Here is a 17668-nt window from a genome sequence, read left to right as displayed (position 1 = left end):
CTTCCTAATAAGGTAAGCTCTTTTGACCTATGCAGGTATAGCACAGATGTATGGCTTAATCTATGCAGGCTGTGATTTACATCTCAGTGTTTGCAGTCTTTTGTCATCTGACACCCTGTGTAGAACTGTCATGGTAAATTGGCTGCTTTGCAAAGTTTTACATAAACAAATACTATAGACTCTGCTTTAAAGATAGTTACTACTCCGTAGGTGGTGTTCCGCTTTCTTGCCTGTCTGAGCAACCTTAGTGAATATGCACTTAACGTAAGATACACGTTTACACCAGTTGATGGATACCGAAGATAAGCGTTAGCAGAGGAATATGCGGAAGCTGCAACCGGAAGGCTAGCTAAAAGTTGACTTAGCAGCGCAGGCAGCAGAAAGCGTTCAAGTACTTTGGAGGAGTAGCTGGATGATTAAACTTAATGACAGTACGATTAAGAGAAGCCGTCTGCCCTGCCGTATGAGGACAAAACCAAGGCTGTAAATTTGGACGTACTCCGTTTCGTCAAAGGACCCAAATGAAGCTTGGCGGGGTCTGATTTAACGTTAACGTTGTGGTTTGGTTGATGTGTTGATAGAGTGGGTTAGCCAGAAAGCTAACGTTAACGGTAATCACACACGCTGGCTGGTCAGTGTTGCAGGTGAGTGACAATTCCTATCAGTCGCTTCTGATGTGGTTACTTATATGCTTTATCTAACGAGCTGACTCAAACAGAACTAGAAATGGGACTAAGATGAGCTAACATACGTTACCTATGTACGTTGAATTTGTTTTTGTAGGCTAACGTTAACTCTGCCCTGCTTTGAACCAGCTAGCTGGTCGTTAACGCATCGTTAGCCTTGCTGGCTCGTTAACCAGCTTTAGAAATGTCGCCTTCATCATTATCTCATAGATCCGATAGTGCTAGATTATAAGTATCTACATTTACTGTGTTTGTGACCACTTACCATTTGCTGTCAACTGTCAAAGCACTGATTTACAGCTGGCTAACCACCATGTATTATCAATGGTGTGCCGAGGTGGGTGGGGCACCAAGGTATGTTTCACTCATTGTTAACGTCATGTAAATAGAAATCTAATGTTTTGCCATATCGAGTCAGGGATATTTTTTTTGCTTTTTTTAGGGGGGGGGGCTATGTTGAGGAGGCCTAACAGTATGGCGCTTATATTGCAAAATTAAAACTGTCCAGTATGGAATAGACTATATTAGTTATAGAGTTGGGTTCCATGCACGACTAGATGGTAGTGGCACATACTGTATGTCACAGTTTTGTGCAATAATGATTGATGTTGGGAGATTACTGAGGACTTAGGCCTAGACAGACATGCCATTTTAGAACAGAATTTCTAATGCTTTGAGAATGTGGAAATCCTGTGATTATCAGCATTATCCAGGCTGTTGTGCAGTGCATTTCCGATCTGTTCTTTCACCAGCTAAATATGAGGGAGCCTCAACTCAAGGCCATAATAAGCCATGTTCAAGAATAACTTATAGTGAGAAGGCTCTGGCAGGGGTTAGTTTGGGGTTTAGGGTGGTGTCTTTGTTTGACAAGACTGAGATTATGTTGCTCAAATTCACAGACGGCTCAATAAATAGGGGAGGCGAATGAAGATCTGAATGGATGTATAGGCGACTACCCTTCATGACGGGGGTGACAGGCAGTCCTCCCTAATTGCAGCCTCTATAAGTCAAGCACATAAGCTATTTTAGTGTACATCTTTCCCTCAAATCACTGTATGTTTTGCAGTGCTATCCAGCTCTTTGCTTTTGTCTCTCACTTTCTCGCCACTTCTCTCTGGCCTACATCATGCTAAGTCGGTGTAAACAGGCAAGACTGTTTGGGTGGGAGCTTAACAGGGGTCCCATTGCCTGAGGTTATTACCAATTAGGAATCGTTGTCCATTCAATCATTCAGTGTAACTGCAGTTGGAGACAGAGAGTAAGGCCGGTGCTTAGTGAATGGCCAGTGACCTGTAAGATTGGACTCAATTAGGCTGTTTGTCCCTGCATGAGTAACCCCCAGCCTAGACAAACACGCTTTCCCAGAAAGAGGGTGTGTTATTAACATCCTAACAATAGTTTGATAAACAATACACTAGACACTGATAGAATGACTGGACACACAAGGCAGGAATTACTGGAAGTACTGTGAGAAATTCTGGTTTTCTTTAGGCTAACAGTTAGGCCACCTGCCTTCTATTAATATGGAATTAGTTCTTTCAGTTAATTTTTATTGCCCAGTAGACATAGCTGGCTGATTTAGGCAAGACTTTAGCTAGCTGCTGTAAATGCAGTAGGCTGCTTAATACTAATTTGGGCCAATATTTGCACCTTTTACTGTTGTTTTTAAATGGGGACACATCTTTCAGTAAAAAGTACACTCTAAAAGATGGTTCTTCAATGGTTCTTTGTGGGAAAAATGGTAATTTAAAGAACCATCTCTATTTGAAGAATTGTTGAACCTCTGTGATTCTTCATTGTTTTTTGAAGGGAATAGGACAAAGAAGAACTTGGTTTCATGTAGCACCATGTGATATTACTTCCATGTATGACCTTAAAAAAAAAGTTGTGCTATATTGAAGCAAAAGCAGTTCCTCTATAATCACAAGCCAATGAGCCACTGTTTGGCTACGCAGTTTTCCATCTGAAATTGTGGTAAGCTGCTTCTTAACAGTTCTTTGCACCATGTAGTCTGTGCTGTTCTTATCAGCAGACTGGGTGTTCGTGTGAAACTGTCAACACTCACAGACACAACACACAAAGATAATGAGAGAGTGTACTACAGCAATCGCTGTATTTTACTTGTAGGCTCTTTCCACTGTCTAATAGCCTATGACAATATTTCTCGTAGCTGAAGTCTCAAGTCATTGCCTTGAGACTTCAAGTAGCCTCCTAGTTTTCTAGGGCAGTGGTTCTCAATCCTGGTCCTCCACTGCCACGGCCCTGCTGGTGTTATATCCTACCAGGTAGTTAATTGCATTCACCTTGCATCTCATGTGTAAATCAGTCTGATTAGATGGCTAGAATGAAAACCAGCAGGGCCATGGTAATCGAGGCCCAGGGTGGAGAACCACTGTTGTACAGTATAACAGCTGCCCAACCATGTGGAATTCATAACAAAGTTAAAAAGCTGTAAATACTACATGTATTTACAGTATATGATTTATGCAGGGGTGCTATCTATAAGCTACATGATGTCATTCTCCATTATAGCTGTAGAGGAAGAGGAAGAGGAAGAGAGGTTGAAAAAAGTACAAGAATGAAAGAGATAAACATGGTTGTGGTCTGTTGCTGTACTCTCCTCAACATGTCTGCCATAGAACATATGTGTATACCTCAGACTGTGAAGTTAGCCAGAACTTCAGACAGGCAAAGGAGGCAGCAATAAGAGAATGAAAAATTAAGAAGAGGAAAGCAGGAAAGACACAGGGAAAGAGAGACTGATTGGAGAGAAAAAAAAAAAAGCAAAAAAGGTGATGTCATTGAGCTGTAGTGCCAAAAGTGCTCCTCAGCCGAGGGTCTCTCATCTCGGGGATCAGGTTTCAAGATGGATTTGCAGGGGGGCGGTTGGGGTTGTGCCTGTAGCTGATCTCACCGTATTAAATCCCCAAGACCATATCAAGGAACAGATGGAATCTGACCACAAGTTATCATCACTGTTGAATAATTGAGAAGACCGTTGCATGTCATCTCTTGGAAGCAAGGGAGCTTGTACAATATTTTGTATAATTAAAGGTTTGTAAGGGTGCTGTAATGAAAATACTAGATCAAGGTCTATACCCGCTCTTGTCAAGTGCTCTCTCTAGAAAGCCATTATAGATCCAAGTGTTCTATTTAGAGTACTCTGCTGATATTCAATATTACAAACCTCATTAAACGCCAAGAGGTTTATCTTATAACTAGTAAATCTCTTTTTGCATTAACAGTCCACTCAAGTCAGACATGAAGTAGGCCTTCATGCTGGCTTAAATAGAGGCCAGCTAAGAGACCATAAGAGACCAGTTTCTTTTTCTGTCCTTTGGTTTGTTGCTTTGTTTTTCCCTCTGTGCCAGAATTCAGCCAAGCAAAATCTGCTAGTGTGCCTACAGCAAGTAGGCAACCAGATAAATTCATATTTCCATTGGAGCCTTACCACCTCACTTCATCTCAGCAATTTTCTGAATTATATGAGTCAGATAGTAAAGCACAGCTAAGACTCTTTTTGTAACTGCGCTTAGAAGTGCCATTTGAGTGTGAACCTGGTAACTTTTCTCACCCTGGTTTTCACAAGTGTTGTAACCTGTTTGAATGATAACATAGCTGGGTCCAGAGAGCTAACTTTGTACTGAAAGTGATGTGCAGCCAAGGAGGCTGTGCAGCAGTAATGCATTATGGGGCATCATAGAATGTCTAGTAACACAACGCAACAGCTCACACCTCTGCCGGATGAGCCATACCTTGCACATGCACGTTTCGAAATGATTAACATCATTAGAACTTGCTTTTAAGGAAACAAACCAGCTGGTCCAAGCAAAAAGCAGAAGATAAAATGTTACATTGTGCTGAGGTTATATCACCAGCACGTCAGAAATACTTTCATGGGCTGTAGGCTGTTTTTTTTTTTTTTGGTCCTGTCAGAACTTGAAGCCATGGCTCTGTGTACCAGCAATGGGGAATGAGGAAACATCAAAATAACCTTAAAGAACAGAAACATGAAAGTTGAGCTCTACATGTAAAGGTTGCTTCCCCAAATGTGGGCTCAATTTGCCTAATGATGAAAACAATTGGTGTTCCAAATCATGAACCCATTGCAAACAAGCTGTTTTATGTGGGTTTTGGAGAGGCTTAGTCGGTAATATTGCCAATTAGATGGGTTATGCACAGGGAGCAGGGGGTTTAAGAATACGTATGTAACAACTTTTAAAAGCAAATATAAAGTTAACTGTAAGTAACCCACTTCAAAGCCACAATGCAAGGAAAAGAACATTGGAACCCATTCAGAAGCTGTATGCAAAGAAAAAAAATCTCAGTATTTGCATGACGTGTAGGCGCTAAATTTTTTGTGGTGTTCAGAAAACACTCCCTCAGAGTTTATTATGGAGAGGAAACCCTGGCAACATTTATTAGCCTAGTAGCACATGTTTTTCCCTTTTGAAACAAACGATGCAGATGAACCCTTCAGCTGTGAAAGAAAAATTTAAAGTTAGGCTAATTTAAAGTTTTATCCCAACAAGTGGACACAACCTTAATGATAATGATCATATGATTTTGCCCAACCTGTTTTCCAGTGAGGACTGGCTGGTTGCAGACCCACCTATTGGGAAGTGTCAGTTAGGGCTGGGCGATATGGACCAAAAATCATATCTCGGTATTTTTAGGCTGAATGGCAATACACAATATATATCTCAGTATTTTCTTCGAAGTGGGCTAAATGTTCAGTTGTAAGTAGGGCTGGGCGATATGGACAAAATCAAATAGGCCTATCACAATATTTTTGACCAAATGCCTCAATATCGATATTGCAACAATATTGTAGGGATGACTATTGGTGCCTTCACAAAATATTTACAGAATGAGATTTTTGATAAATAATCATCAGTAATGTGGCTATAATGACTAAGTGGGTAAAGGCAAATCATAGAACAGCTAGAACAGTCTGGTAAGTTCAGAAAATTACATCACTTTACTGTAATGCAGCCTTTAAAACCAGGAAAAGACAACACGATATTACGATATCCAAAATCTAAGACAATATCTAGTCTCATATCACGATATCGATATAGTATCGATATATTGCCCAGCCCTAGTGTCAGTGTAAGAAACTTAGAGGATTGGTGGAGATTCAGGAGAGAAAGCATCTTGTAGTGCAACAACAGAGTGCATACTTGAAATGAAGAAGACAGCCTGTTTGTGTGCGTGTGTATGGGGGGTAGGGGGGTGGGGTATACAAAGAGAACAACCATGCATTTGACATGAGGTCATGTTCAGCGCTAGTGGTCTTCTGAGAAATGCATTCAGACTTTGTGAGGAATCTGAGATAGAGACGCTGAGGTATTGTCAACATTTTTAACCACCAACATGTGTGAGGTAAATATTTGAGCTAGCCTTTAACATGACCCTCTTCTTGTGGCGCCTCACATGAAAATGTTATGATAGTTGTCACCATTGCTGGTTCAAACTGGTCTCTCTCCGGCAAACCTTGGGATCATTTTGTTTTATGTTATTATAAACAGTCATGTGTTTATTACTGTAAATTATCTCTGGCATCTGTGCCACTATGGTATGTCTGCTCTTTACACATAGCCTGAGGAGATTCTAGCATATTTTTCCTCAGTCCACCGTAGAACATTTGCCAAGGTTTGTGTGTTTGATGGGATTCGCTTGCACTTCATTTGTAGTGTGCTAGATGTTTTTCGGTGTTTTTTACTGCTTTTGCACTAAAGCCAGATATAGTCCAAGCCCAAACCACATTTTTAAAGACACCGTGAGCCAGAATAAGCCTCCATTTTAATTAGTTTTACCAAGCCTGCGGGACTCAAGATGTTTTGTTGATGCGTCACCACCACTAATGCACCAATGAGAGACATGACATGCATACGGTGCCAAGTAATACTAGCACTTTGACATTTGTCAGCTGATTAATGCTCTGTTTCATCATGTGAGGTGTGGGAGCAAGACTCCTACCCAAAGGGGTCGTTATTGTTTGAACTCAATACCTTTTATCCTGTGTTACATTGTTATGTACTTTCAACAACTGACTCCACATTGGCCTGTCCAATAGCTAATTGTTGTCCATTATGTTTCTGGTGTTCATCCTCAGATAAATAGACAAAATGGAGGACTCCAGCAGCAGCAAGCCCTTCATGATGACGTCGTCCCTTAACTTCAAAGTCACGACTCCCTCCTTCTACAACCAGCCAAAGAAGTTTGCATCTGTGGCGCCGCCACGCCCCAAAAGTCTGACTCCTCCTTCAGCTCCATCCCCGACACCGGCCAGCACAGCTGTGATTGGTCGAGTTGGAGAGATGCCTCCACCTCCTCCTTCGCTCTGTGAAGGTATTTGGATTACTTTTGTGATTTTGTAAACACCATCTTACACATCCTGAGTTTTAGGATAATCAAATTAGAATAATCTTCCCTACAGTTTAAATCGTTACATTTTCCTATTTGCTTTTATTGTAAAGTCATGGTGTTGTGTTGTTAGAACACGCAGCATTTGTGTCTCATATCTGATGAATGATTGACACTGAGACTGGATCAATGAATGGATGGATCAGTGAATATTAAGAAACCATTCTGTCGCAGCTTTTAACCAATCAACCCTCCTCATTTTTGTCAGACTTCCCACCCCCTCCTCCTCCATTGGATGATGATTTGCCAGCCCCTCCCCCTGAATGTCAAACCACACCCCCTGCCTCTGATGCCCCTCCTCCTGCCTTCCCTGCTCCACCTCCAGTGGCGGATGACCTGCCCCTCCCAGCTCCCCCCGAGGAGAGTGCCTGTCTGCCAACCTCTCCCTCTCCCCCTCCTCCCCCACCTCCTCCACCCCTCCCCACCTCTGGCACCAGTATTCCCAGTGCTGTTGGGAACACACCGGTGAGTCAAGACAATCTTTCTACCAGCGAAGCTCAAGTTGGTTGGTCTGTCTGCTTGTGTCGTCCATTCACATGCATAGATGTATGATTCCATCATCATTTGGGGCATGATGCAGTACAGGGAACTGTCATGCAACCATAGTAGATCCATGCAGTGTTTGCAGGAAATGTTGTTTTGAGTGGACTTGAGTTTTTCTCACAAAGCATATTGAATTAGTCTAAGGAATTGTAGGTACAGCAGGGTTAAATTAAATCAGTCTCATAAAATTTAATTTCAGATCTGGGATTTCAATTTATTTTAGGAAATAGTACCAAATTCTGGTAAAGTGACTTAAATTGATTTAGATACTATACCTAGTGTTATAGGTATGTTATCCTATCAATTCAAGGGTTGAAGGTCTATAAATTCTCAAATAGCAGAGGATGGCTTCTCTGAACAAATGAAGACAATAAACAAGTCACTATGCATCAATGAATCAGATTTATTGTACTAAAGATGTATCACACAGTAACAATTAATACAATTCAAGAGCAGGTTTCTAACACACAGTAATTACTATAACACTAAATCTAAGAATAACACAACAACGAATATATGTCCCCAATGGGAGCGTTTAGGGAGGGGTGTGTGTGTGTGTGTGTGTGTGCGTGTGTGTGTTGGTATGTAAGCACGTGTGTGTGTGTATGTGTGTGTGTATGGGTGTATGTGTGTGGGGGAGAAGAGAGAGAGGGGGAAAAGAACAAAGGGTCATAAACTGAGGCCTTAACGGCGAGGACCGTTATAGGCCTTAGTTTTCCCGAGTTATCAAACGGAGTCAAAGTTGACTAGAAAGAAATTATGGAGTTGTGTCCAACAACGGAGATTAGTAGAGCAGTCGAATAGTTAGTAGATAGAGAGAGAGTTATGCGCGCGTTACCAACTTGTTTAGAGCCGGACCGACTCAGTGGTAATTACCAATCAATATACCAAAGGTACAATCAACATCGTCCTCAATAATTCTACTGAGGTAGGTTATTCTGTTTCACACAGCCAATATACGTTGCACACTATTAATAAAGCTAATCTAATTCTGCCCAGATGATTCAGCCTTACTTGGAGCGTCTTTGTGTCTTCACAGTCGTCCTCACTGGTGCGTAATTGTCGGGCCCGCGGTGCGTTGCTTTTGGCCCACAGCCAAACGTCCGTCCGGTACAACTCGTCAGTTGTCCTGGAGTTTGGGGAATTCGGTTGAATTCAAAGTTCGTCGACGGGAGTCGTACGGAGGAAGAGGGAAGCCGGTCGCCTCACGTTCCGCAGGTTACGATTAGATGAATTACTTATAGTAATGTTGGCGCATGTGCGCCTTCCGTTGCAGGAGTTACAGACTAAGTTCGAGTAAGGTTAAACCTTGATCAGAGGCCTAGTACTCGTAGTCTATGGTCCTGGAAGTTCTGCAGAAGTTGTCTCCTTGGTGATCACAGCTGAGCCGCAGTCTAAAGAGATAGAACAACTGTAAACAGCTGTTTATATAGTGTAGATGACGTCACACCTTTGAGCCCACCGGTGCCCAACCCCTTACAGTACAGATGTTTTAAGTGGGGGTCGTGAGACCTTGTTTGAATGAGCTGAAGGCGGGAGTTTTATGGTCCTTTGTCCCTTTTGGAGCGTGTGGTTCCTACAGAATATTGGCCAGTTAAATGCCTACAAAACGAATATTGCCCATCTGTGTCATAAAAATCTTTTTAGGTGTGCTATAAAGTATTTATAGTAGAGAAGAAAAACCCAATATGAAGTCTGTTGACTACTTCTGTTCATTGCAGGGCTCAGCTCTGCGAAATTTATATTGGCAGTCAACCAATATAAATAAATAAGCTTAACATTCAAGATTAACATTAATTCCAGTTGACTTGTCAGACTAAAAATACATTAATCTATGGAATTATTTAAGCCTATATTAAACAAGTTGCAAGAAATTTGAGGACAGCAAATGGCTTGGAAATGTTGGAAATGTGAGAATCACTCAATATTTAAATAGCTAACAGCTGCTTCTCACCAACAAAAAACAAAAATGTGTTGGCTGAAATGGCTAACCATTGATAATGTTCTATAAACCCATTGAAGAAATGATATGCAAATATTTTATCCGTGAGATTTACACACCCAACATGCATGCATGATGCATGCAGGCTCTGGTCCCAGGCTCTAACTGAGCAGGGACCAGAATTCTTTTGGAGTTTGTTCACAGTTTGGAATGGATTAGGGTTCCAAACATTCCAGAATGTGAATCAAACAGGGATATGTTGTGAACTTGTATTTAATGTAGATTCACAGTCTGTCACAATTTATCATCTTCATCCACCTTGCTCTTCTCAACTCATTCATGTGTCTTTTGTTTCATCTTGACATGACTATAAAGTCACAGAACACAAGCTTTACTTGTGTGTAAATAAATGTGATTTTGTGACACTTTGCTCCTCTCTGTCTTCCTCTGCCAGAGGCTGATGGAGAAGCAGACCAGCTTTGACAAACAGCTTGACTCTCTAACTGACCTGTTGTCTGAGATGGAGACTCGAGGACCTTTCAACCCCAAGGTACAAACAACGGAGATAGAGGAAAGAAGTGGTGGGGGGGGGTATTCTGTAACAAAGATATACCGTAAGGTGTAGAGGATAAGGTGAGAAAGACATTTGTGCTTTAGGGAACTAAGGAACAGACCAGAGGGAAGTGACAGCAGGCTTTGACTCATAGTAGGCTCAGTGTAAGCGTCCTGCACCCTGTAGACACAGAGAATGAGTCAGCGATAGAGGAAAGAAAAGAAATAAAGCGAGGCAGGTCAGTGGAAATAGTTTGGAGAGGTGCCAGGTTGGTTTGGTTTGTCTCTGTTCAGGTTGAAAGCTCAATGATGAGTGAGCTACACATACATCAGACTGAATAAGAAAACAAACAAAGGACGAGGGAGCCAGTGATTCACGCTGAGAGGAGAAATGCTTGGAGAGAGAGTGATGCATACAGAACTGAGTGGAGAGCATGAGAGTGTGATGAAGCCAGTGTGTGCTGCCAGAGACCCAGTGAAAGGCCATAAATGGAGAGCGCTTTTATCCAGCTGGGAGGAACTGGATCAGGGCAGAATAATGTTGGCACAAATCCGCAAAATAAATGTCAGAAAGACGAATTACGTCTGATAAGCTCAAACTGTGGACAGCTTCCAATGTTTGCTCCAGTCAACGTACCTCTTTCAATACCAAAAAAAAAAAATACTGCCTGCCTGCAGCACTTCAGCATGCATTAGTGTACACTGGAAATTAACTTCCCACTTTAGAAATAAGTGTTAGATGGACTTGTGATAATGTTACTGAGGTAATGTTTTGCGGTAAAGGAAGCTGTAAAGAAATGAGTTTATTGTTGTTGTTGTTGTATCCACAGTTACCAACCCAGTATTCTTCAGCACCAGCACCCAAGCCCTCAGCTCCTCCCCCCACAGCTCCCAAACCGACCCTCTCCTTCCTGCCCCCTCCAGAGATGGGAGACCGCCCACCTCCCGCGCCCTGGGCAGAAGAACTCAAAGCCAGAACAAACCGACAGGCCAATCACAACTCGGCACCCGCTCCTGCACAAACCCCTGCTGCTCAGCCATTTGCAAAGGCCCCAGCTGTGGCTCCCAAGTCTGGTTTTGGAGGGAGAACAGCGACCTCAGCAGCCTCTCTGGCACAGAAACTGAACCAGAACCTGAACCACACCCCTGCCCCGGTCGGTGGCACACCAAAACCTTCCCCTGCTCCTGCCGCCAGCTCTTTCCCCCCTCCTCCCGCAGCTCCCCCTGCTCCTCCCGCTCCACCAAACAACATGGCAGCTTCCCCTGCCTCCAATCACATAAAGAGTATTCCCATTGCCAGTCAGGAGAATGTGAACCCATCCCCTCCTGCTCCTGTGCCTCCTCCTCAGCCCAAGGCGATGGCATCTCCACCCTCCTCCTTCAGCCAACCAATGAAAACTCCTCCTGCATCAACGGTATGTTCCAGTAATTTTCTGTTACTGTGAGAGGCCCTTTGCATGACATGTACAATAGGAAGGCGCAGGAAGTACAAATAATTTAGATGACAGTCAACAGATGAGAGCCATGCATTTAAAAAATGAAACAGGACATGCGCTACACAACATTTTCAAAAGCAATCTGTTCAGCCGTAAATAACAAAAGGCTCTATTAGGCTGTGGATGCACTAACTCATGCAAGTATGAAACCATGTGAATAATGCATACATACACACAGCTTCATATATGTATGTGTGTGTGTACATATGTAAGCAGCCTTCACCCCCTGGCCCAGTCGCTATCCCAGGCGGTGGTGTGCCTCTTTCCATGAGGGAAGTGGAGGAGCTGGAGAGAATGACCAAGGACTTCATTAAAGACATGGACACACACGCACCTGTCATCACCTCGCCCCCTACAGGTACACACACACACATACACACACACATATGTACACACACAGTGGGAGTGATAGCCTTTCCAATGCACCCCACACTCGTACTCTGATACTTTTCATGCTCCTATTTGCTAATCAGAAAATGCATCATTAAATACACTACTATCTCACATCATGGTTCTACTCAGTGGTAAAGTAGGTCATACAGTTAAAGTTATCATACAATGTGGGGGACAATGAATGGGGACTCAATGGTAAAGCAATACAGTTAAAGTTATCATAGGTAACATAATAGTCTACACACGCTACACACTTGGAGACATCAGACTGGGTTGATGTGTTGAAGTGAGAGTCAATGGAGAATTTTTGGGCAAACCTCTAACCACAAGACACTGTAGTTATTGTCCAGTTGTTGGACTGTTGTACTATTATTGCACTCATCACTGCACTACCACTGTGCCGTCAGTGTTGACTACTTATATCATATTACCACTTACCTACTGTGCTATACCATATATCACTTATCATTTAGCATTTATATTATTCATAACACACACACTGGTGTTGTATGTTATATTGTATTATAAATTGTATTGTAGTGTACATTGTGTAATGCACGGATTGTATTTATTCCATATTGTAGTTCTTATATTTTGTACTGTATTGAGTAAAAACAGGACAATCACAGTTACTACATTTCAAGATATAACTTGTAAGCCTAATTCTGAGGAGAGTAAGCAACAGAAATATATGGTCAATCTGTCCTTTCATTGTCCCACACGAAAATGCTTATACAATTTCACTCATATTTCAAGTACACTCAGCAATCACTGACTGACCCAAGGGTGGAACTACATCACTGGTGGGGGACAACATGTTGACTATTTGCTTGTATTTTGCTCTGAGATGGGCAGTTGGCCTAGACCTGGAGACTAGCAGTATGCTTTCTGTTCATCACCACTGAGTCGTAGCAACCTGATATATAAAGGCTATAGTCCAGCTCATTAAATAATAATATAAGTCTGTTAGCATTTAAAATTGACTTTGAGCCAATTGGTATGCATTTGGGAGATCATGTTATGAGAGGAAGTGATTATGTTTGACCTGCCAATGTCTGTGGGGAGCCTTGACTAAATGGTGATGCAAAACACATCCCCCTTGTCTCTAGAGCTTGTTACAGCCAGTGTTTGGCTTGTTACTGAAAAAAAGCAGTATATTACTCATTATGTGTTGCACGAAAAAGTGTTAGCATTATTACTTTATGTATTGCTCCCTTTGAGAAGTAATTTGTTACACTGCTCATTATATTATATTTCTATTACTCATCCTCTTAAAAAACAATTGGGATAACTTAAACTGGTTCCATCTAAAGAAGACAAACTTTTTCTGCCATTTGTCATTTAGCCTAACTGTGTGTGCGCGTAAACTGAGAGGACGATGACTAATTATGACAGGGGTGGAAGTGGGATATAGTGATAATGTACCAACTTTTTTTTTTTTTTGATCGGTAACTGTAACATTCTTACTGAAATGGAAATAGGAATAGGAAACACTACTCATGACTGAGAAAAAGTAGTGATATTACCATTCCTCGTAACTGAGTGAATACATTACCACCCAACACCGGTTAGTTCATGCACAACACACACAAAAAAGAAACTGCTGAGAGGTTTGCTGACTGGTTGCCATCTATGTCCATATATGGATACTGGAACAGATAGCCACATTCTAGAATCAGTGCAGTGGGCTATTGTTTACCTCTCCTGTGGTTCTCTGTTTACTGTTTGTTAATTCACTGCTGGGGTGGGACTTTCATCCTTATACACTGTTGGCTAACACATGTACAGTATGACTTTGCAAACCATTAAGCTACAGTATGTGTGTTGTATGAAACTGACATTGCAAAAATAGACTATTCCACACAATTGATATCATCAATTCAATCGTATAATTTGTGATCTGTGGACATGATTGAAAATGTCATCCACATTCATGAGCCGAGTAGGAAGGTGTGATTATTGAGCATATATCTTACTCTTTCCCACCCTTTCTTGCTCTTTCTCCCTCCCTCCCCCATCTCAGAGGTTTGCGGGAAGTGTGGTGAAGCTCTGTCCCGTACTCAGCCTGCAGTGAGGGCCATGGATAAGCTCTTCCACTCCAACTGCTTCTGTTGCATGTCCTGCCATCGCCCCCTGCAGGGCATGCAGTTCTACGACAGGGATGGCGCACCTCAGTGCGAGGACTGCTATATGGTGAGGAGACACACACACACAGACTAATGTACCATGATCTTACAGTGTGTTTCCAGGCTCCATCTCAATTACATCTGATGTTTCTTCCCCTCCTCCTCAGAATTCGCTGGCGGTGTGTTCCCGGTGCGGGGAGAGGATCACAGACCGTGTGCTGAAGGCGGTGGGCCAGTGTTTCCATGCCCACTGTTTCCGCTGCAGCACCTGCTCCTGCAGCCTGGAGGGGGCGCCCTTCATCACCGACGACAACAACAACCCCTACTGTGTCCAGGATTACCACAGGTGCCTAGTAATTCCTGTGTCAGTAGTGTGTGTGTGTGTGTGCGAGAGTGTGATTGAAGAGCAGCTAATGGTCAACTTTCCACCTCTCCATTCCAGGCGTTTCTCCCCTCTGTGTGTGAGCTGTAATGAGCCCATCGTTCCAGCTCCAGGCAGCGAGGAGACGGTCAGAGTCGTGGCCCTCGACAAGAACTTCCACCTCAAGTGTTACCGCTGTGAGGTAAGACATTTATTAAACACAAAATAATAGCAAAATAGGCATCAAATATATTCAGTACAAATTTGTAGTGTCTTGAAAAATTTTACAGAGTTCTCTATTTTTTTTGTTGTAGGATTGTTCCCGCCCCCTCTCCATAGAAGCGGATGCAGATGGCTGCTATCCACTGGATGGTAAAATCCTGTGTATGAAGTGCCACACCCAGCGAGCCAAGCGGGCCGCGCAGTGATCGGTGGAAACATCTGTCACTCAGTTAAACTATGAACCAAATCCAAAAGCACAGGATTCATTCGGCTGCCATTTTGCCTTTGCTGCAGGGCTTTATATATGTGCTCAGGTGTGAGTGAGTGTGAATGCGCTGTGTGAAAGAGTACGTTTGCATGCAGATACAGTGTAATGTTCCCGCGTCTCGTTCACTCCTCTTCAGTGCAGAGGTAATGTACTGCATTGACTTCCCTCATCTTGTATTCCCAATCTCCTATTCTCTAATCTTTCTTCTGCTAGCCTTCTTTGAGCATATTTCTTTGCGGCCAATCTATGTTTACGCTAAATCTCCTAGCATAACTTGCACAAGAACAGCATGGTCAAAAGAGCAGTCCCATCAGTCTAAAGCTGCCTGTTCCCCTCATCTCCTTTGCCTCATGATTGTGAGGCGGTCTCCTGCCCTATGAGTGGTGTAAAGGAGAAAGAGAGATATACTGTAACCATAGTGTGAGGAGTGTTGGAGACCTCCCCTCTTTGACCATTCCACTGATCTCGCCTCTCTGGTTGGCTGTTGGTAGAGTAAACCTTTAGCACTAAGGCAGTCTTAGTGCCTGCAAGCACTGTTGATGTTGCTTTGCTGCCTAGAAAGAGCTTTCTAACAGCCATTCTACTCTGATAGCATTTGTAATTCATCTAGGGCTATAACTTGACTGCAAAAAAGATGAAAACTGAATGTTGCTCTTAGTTTTTTGTGAATTTGTTAATTTACAGGCATGCATTGTTAACAAATTACTCCTTGTTGCTCTCCTTATTTGATCATACGGATCATAAGGGGAAGATTAGATCAAATTCACAATTTCCTTGTTAAAAAAAAAAAAAAAAATCAGTTTTAAGCTGATTTAAGCGTGTTCAGTATTTTTAGATGCACGTTTTTAGACGCACAAATTACGAACAAAGAGATGAGAACTTTGCTAAGCACAGATTCCATTCCCGGGATCTCATCATGTACAATGAGTGTAGTTGTTATAAATGTCAGCTGCATGGCTGGAAACAGGACCTATTGTGTGATCATTGCACAGTTCCATAGTGTTACATTTTTGGTGAAATGACATATGGAAAGAAATATCCATTTAGTCTCACTTTGACTCTAAAGCCACAGCATGGGGTACATTTTGTTCAAGTGCACATCATTAAGAAACTTACTGTAGTAAGACCTTTTGAAAATGCTTTTTTCTTGGCATCTACAGCTCTAAATAATGTAAGTTATGGACCTTTTTTTTTAAGTGTTATGGTCACACATGTACCAGAACTAAATGAAATAGCATCACACCAGGATAATAGAATGGCAGAGTCATCAGCTTTGGGCTTTATTCTAGCAGAGAACAGGTAATTGATTCTAGCACATAGTGACCAAATACTTCAAAGCTGTTGGTAACTTAAGGTTTAGGTTAATAAAACCTGAAATTCACTGCCTGTTGCATTCACTTACATGCTTTGTATCACTTTTGTTTGTGTTGGAGCCCAGTATATCGGTCTTGTTCTTTTCTGATATTATTACAGTAAATACCACTATTCTTTCAATTATTCATCTATTGTACTTTTGTGTGTTGCTGGTTATATACTACTTTATTCTTCTTATAACCTTACTGTACTGTATTTCATTGATAAATACTTAAGTTTCTTTGGTTTCATTTTTAACCTGGCAATGTGCCTTCTCCATTCTCCATGTATTCCATTGTTACTATCTTATTGAGCCTGGTTTGCATCCATAGTAATTCATTCCTCAAAAAGAAAACTATTCCTACTTGTGCTTGAATTAATCCTGGCGCATTACAACACCATTCAGAATGACTATAATAACACCCAAAACATGGCAATAGTGACTCAGCATTGCATGCTAGCTGTGTTGTTGGTGGTGGTATATCTTCATTTAGTATTATATTGTTTATTTGCACCAACTAGTCCACCTTTGTGGCCCTGCCTTTGTCATCACAGTGTGATCATATATGATGATGCCTTCACAGCTGCATTTATTTGATATTACATTGTCCTATGGTATTCCATGATGATGCCTTGTCTTTTCATATAGTTCTTTTTATAAAGTCCTATTTCATATGTGTGAATGTGTATATGTTTACGGTTAAACATGCCAGCATTATTTACCAGTAACCCTCCCTCCCTCCCTCCCCTTTGGCTGTATCAAAAAAACTAATAAAAAAACAAACTGCTAAATGCCAAAATGTCTGGTGTCCGTTTTCTTTATTTATTTTCTTTGTCATGATACCACTTTATTGCTATAGACCCACATGATACATGAAGTATATAAGTAGTCACTGAGTTTAAAGTTGCACAAAATTGAGGAAAGCTTGTCGTGTTGTTTTTTGTATGAGCATTATTTTCTTTCCCTCATGTCTGCCTCCATGTGACATCCATGAAACGTGTTAACATGTAACCAGTTAAACACACTGTTAAATGACCTCTAGGACGCCCTCCTGCTCTATCAGTTCATACCAGCCATGTGTTGCGCTGATAATGACGACAGCAGACGTGTATGTGTGTGCAGTGAGTGTTTACTTACTAGGAAGTGGTTGCCCTCCTTCAGTGTAATGTAACAAAACAATGTATAAGCAAAAGCAATTTATTGGCCTTAACCTACAAGACCCAGCTGCCTGTACTGTATGTTTCTGACACTGCATGGAGACAGACCAGATATTGACTATATTTGAAAGTGTTGAAA

At 41.9% G+C, this 17668-nt stretch overlaps 1 protein-coding gene across 2 annotated transcripts; it reads left to right on the top strand.

Annotated features, from left to right (window-relative positions):
- Positions 1-390: 390 nt before the first annotated feature.
- zyx (zyxin) lies at positions 391-17162 on the top strand. Of its 2 annotated transcripts, none has more exons than XM_071516388.1 (10): positions 391-644; positions 6805-7040; positions 7324-7580; positions 10055-10150; positions 10983-11567; positions 11865-12006; positions 14065-14234; positions 14335-14513; positions 14610-14730; positions 14843-17162. In XM_071516388.1, exons 2-10 carry the CDS (start codon positions 6818-6820, stop codon positions 14954-14956), a joined length of 1887 nt encoding a protein of 628 aa, XP_071372489.1. In that variant the 5' UTR covers positions 391-644; positions 6805-6817; the 3' UTR covers positions 14957-17162. The 2 variants fall into 2 exon arrangements, with proteins under 2 accessions (XP_071372489.1, XP_071372483.1); XM_071516382.1 differs by having other exon boundaries at positions 11862-12006.
- The last annotated feature ends 506 nt before the right edge of the window (positions 17163-17668 follow it).

This window comes from Centroberyx affinis, unplaced genomic scaffold (genome assembly GCF_046629955.1).
Source record: "Centroberyx affinis isolate AG114_WGS23_722 - 3 ecotype Tasmania unplaced genomic scaffold, CSIRO-AGI_Caff_v1 ptg000035l_1, whole genome shotgun sequence".
NCBI lineage: Eukaryota > Metazoa > Chordata > Actinopteri > Beryciformes > Berycidae > Centroberyx > Centroberyx affinis.
This window is presented reverse-complemented; position numbering and strand designations above follow the sequence as displayed.

Excerpts from the sequence above, each read along its gene's own strand:
- zyx (XM_071516382.1), top strand. The coding sequence starts at position 6,818 with ATGGAGGACTCCAGCAGCAGCAAGCCCTTCATGATGACGTCGTCCCTT. Across the intron at positions 12,007-14,064 it reads CATCACCTCGCCCCCTACAG|AGGTTTGCGGGAAGTGTGGT; the intron begins GTACACACACAC and ends CCCCCATCTCAG. Across the intron at positions 14,731-14,842 it reads TCAAGTGTTACCGCTGTGAG|GATTGTTCCCGCCCCCTCTC; the intron begins GTAAGACATTTA and ends TTTTTGTTGTAG.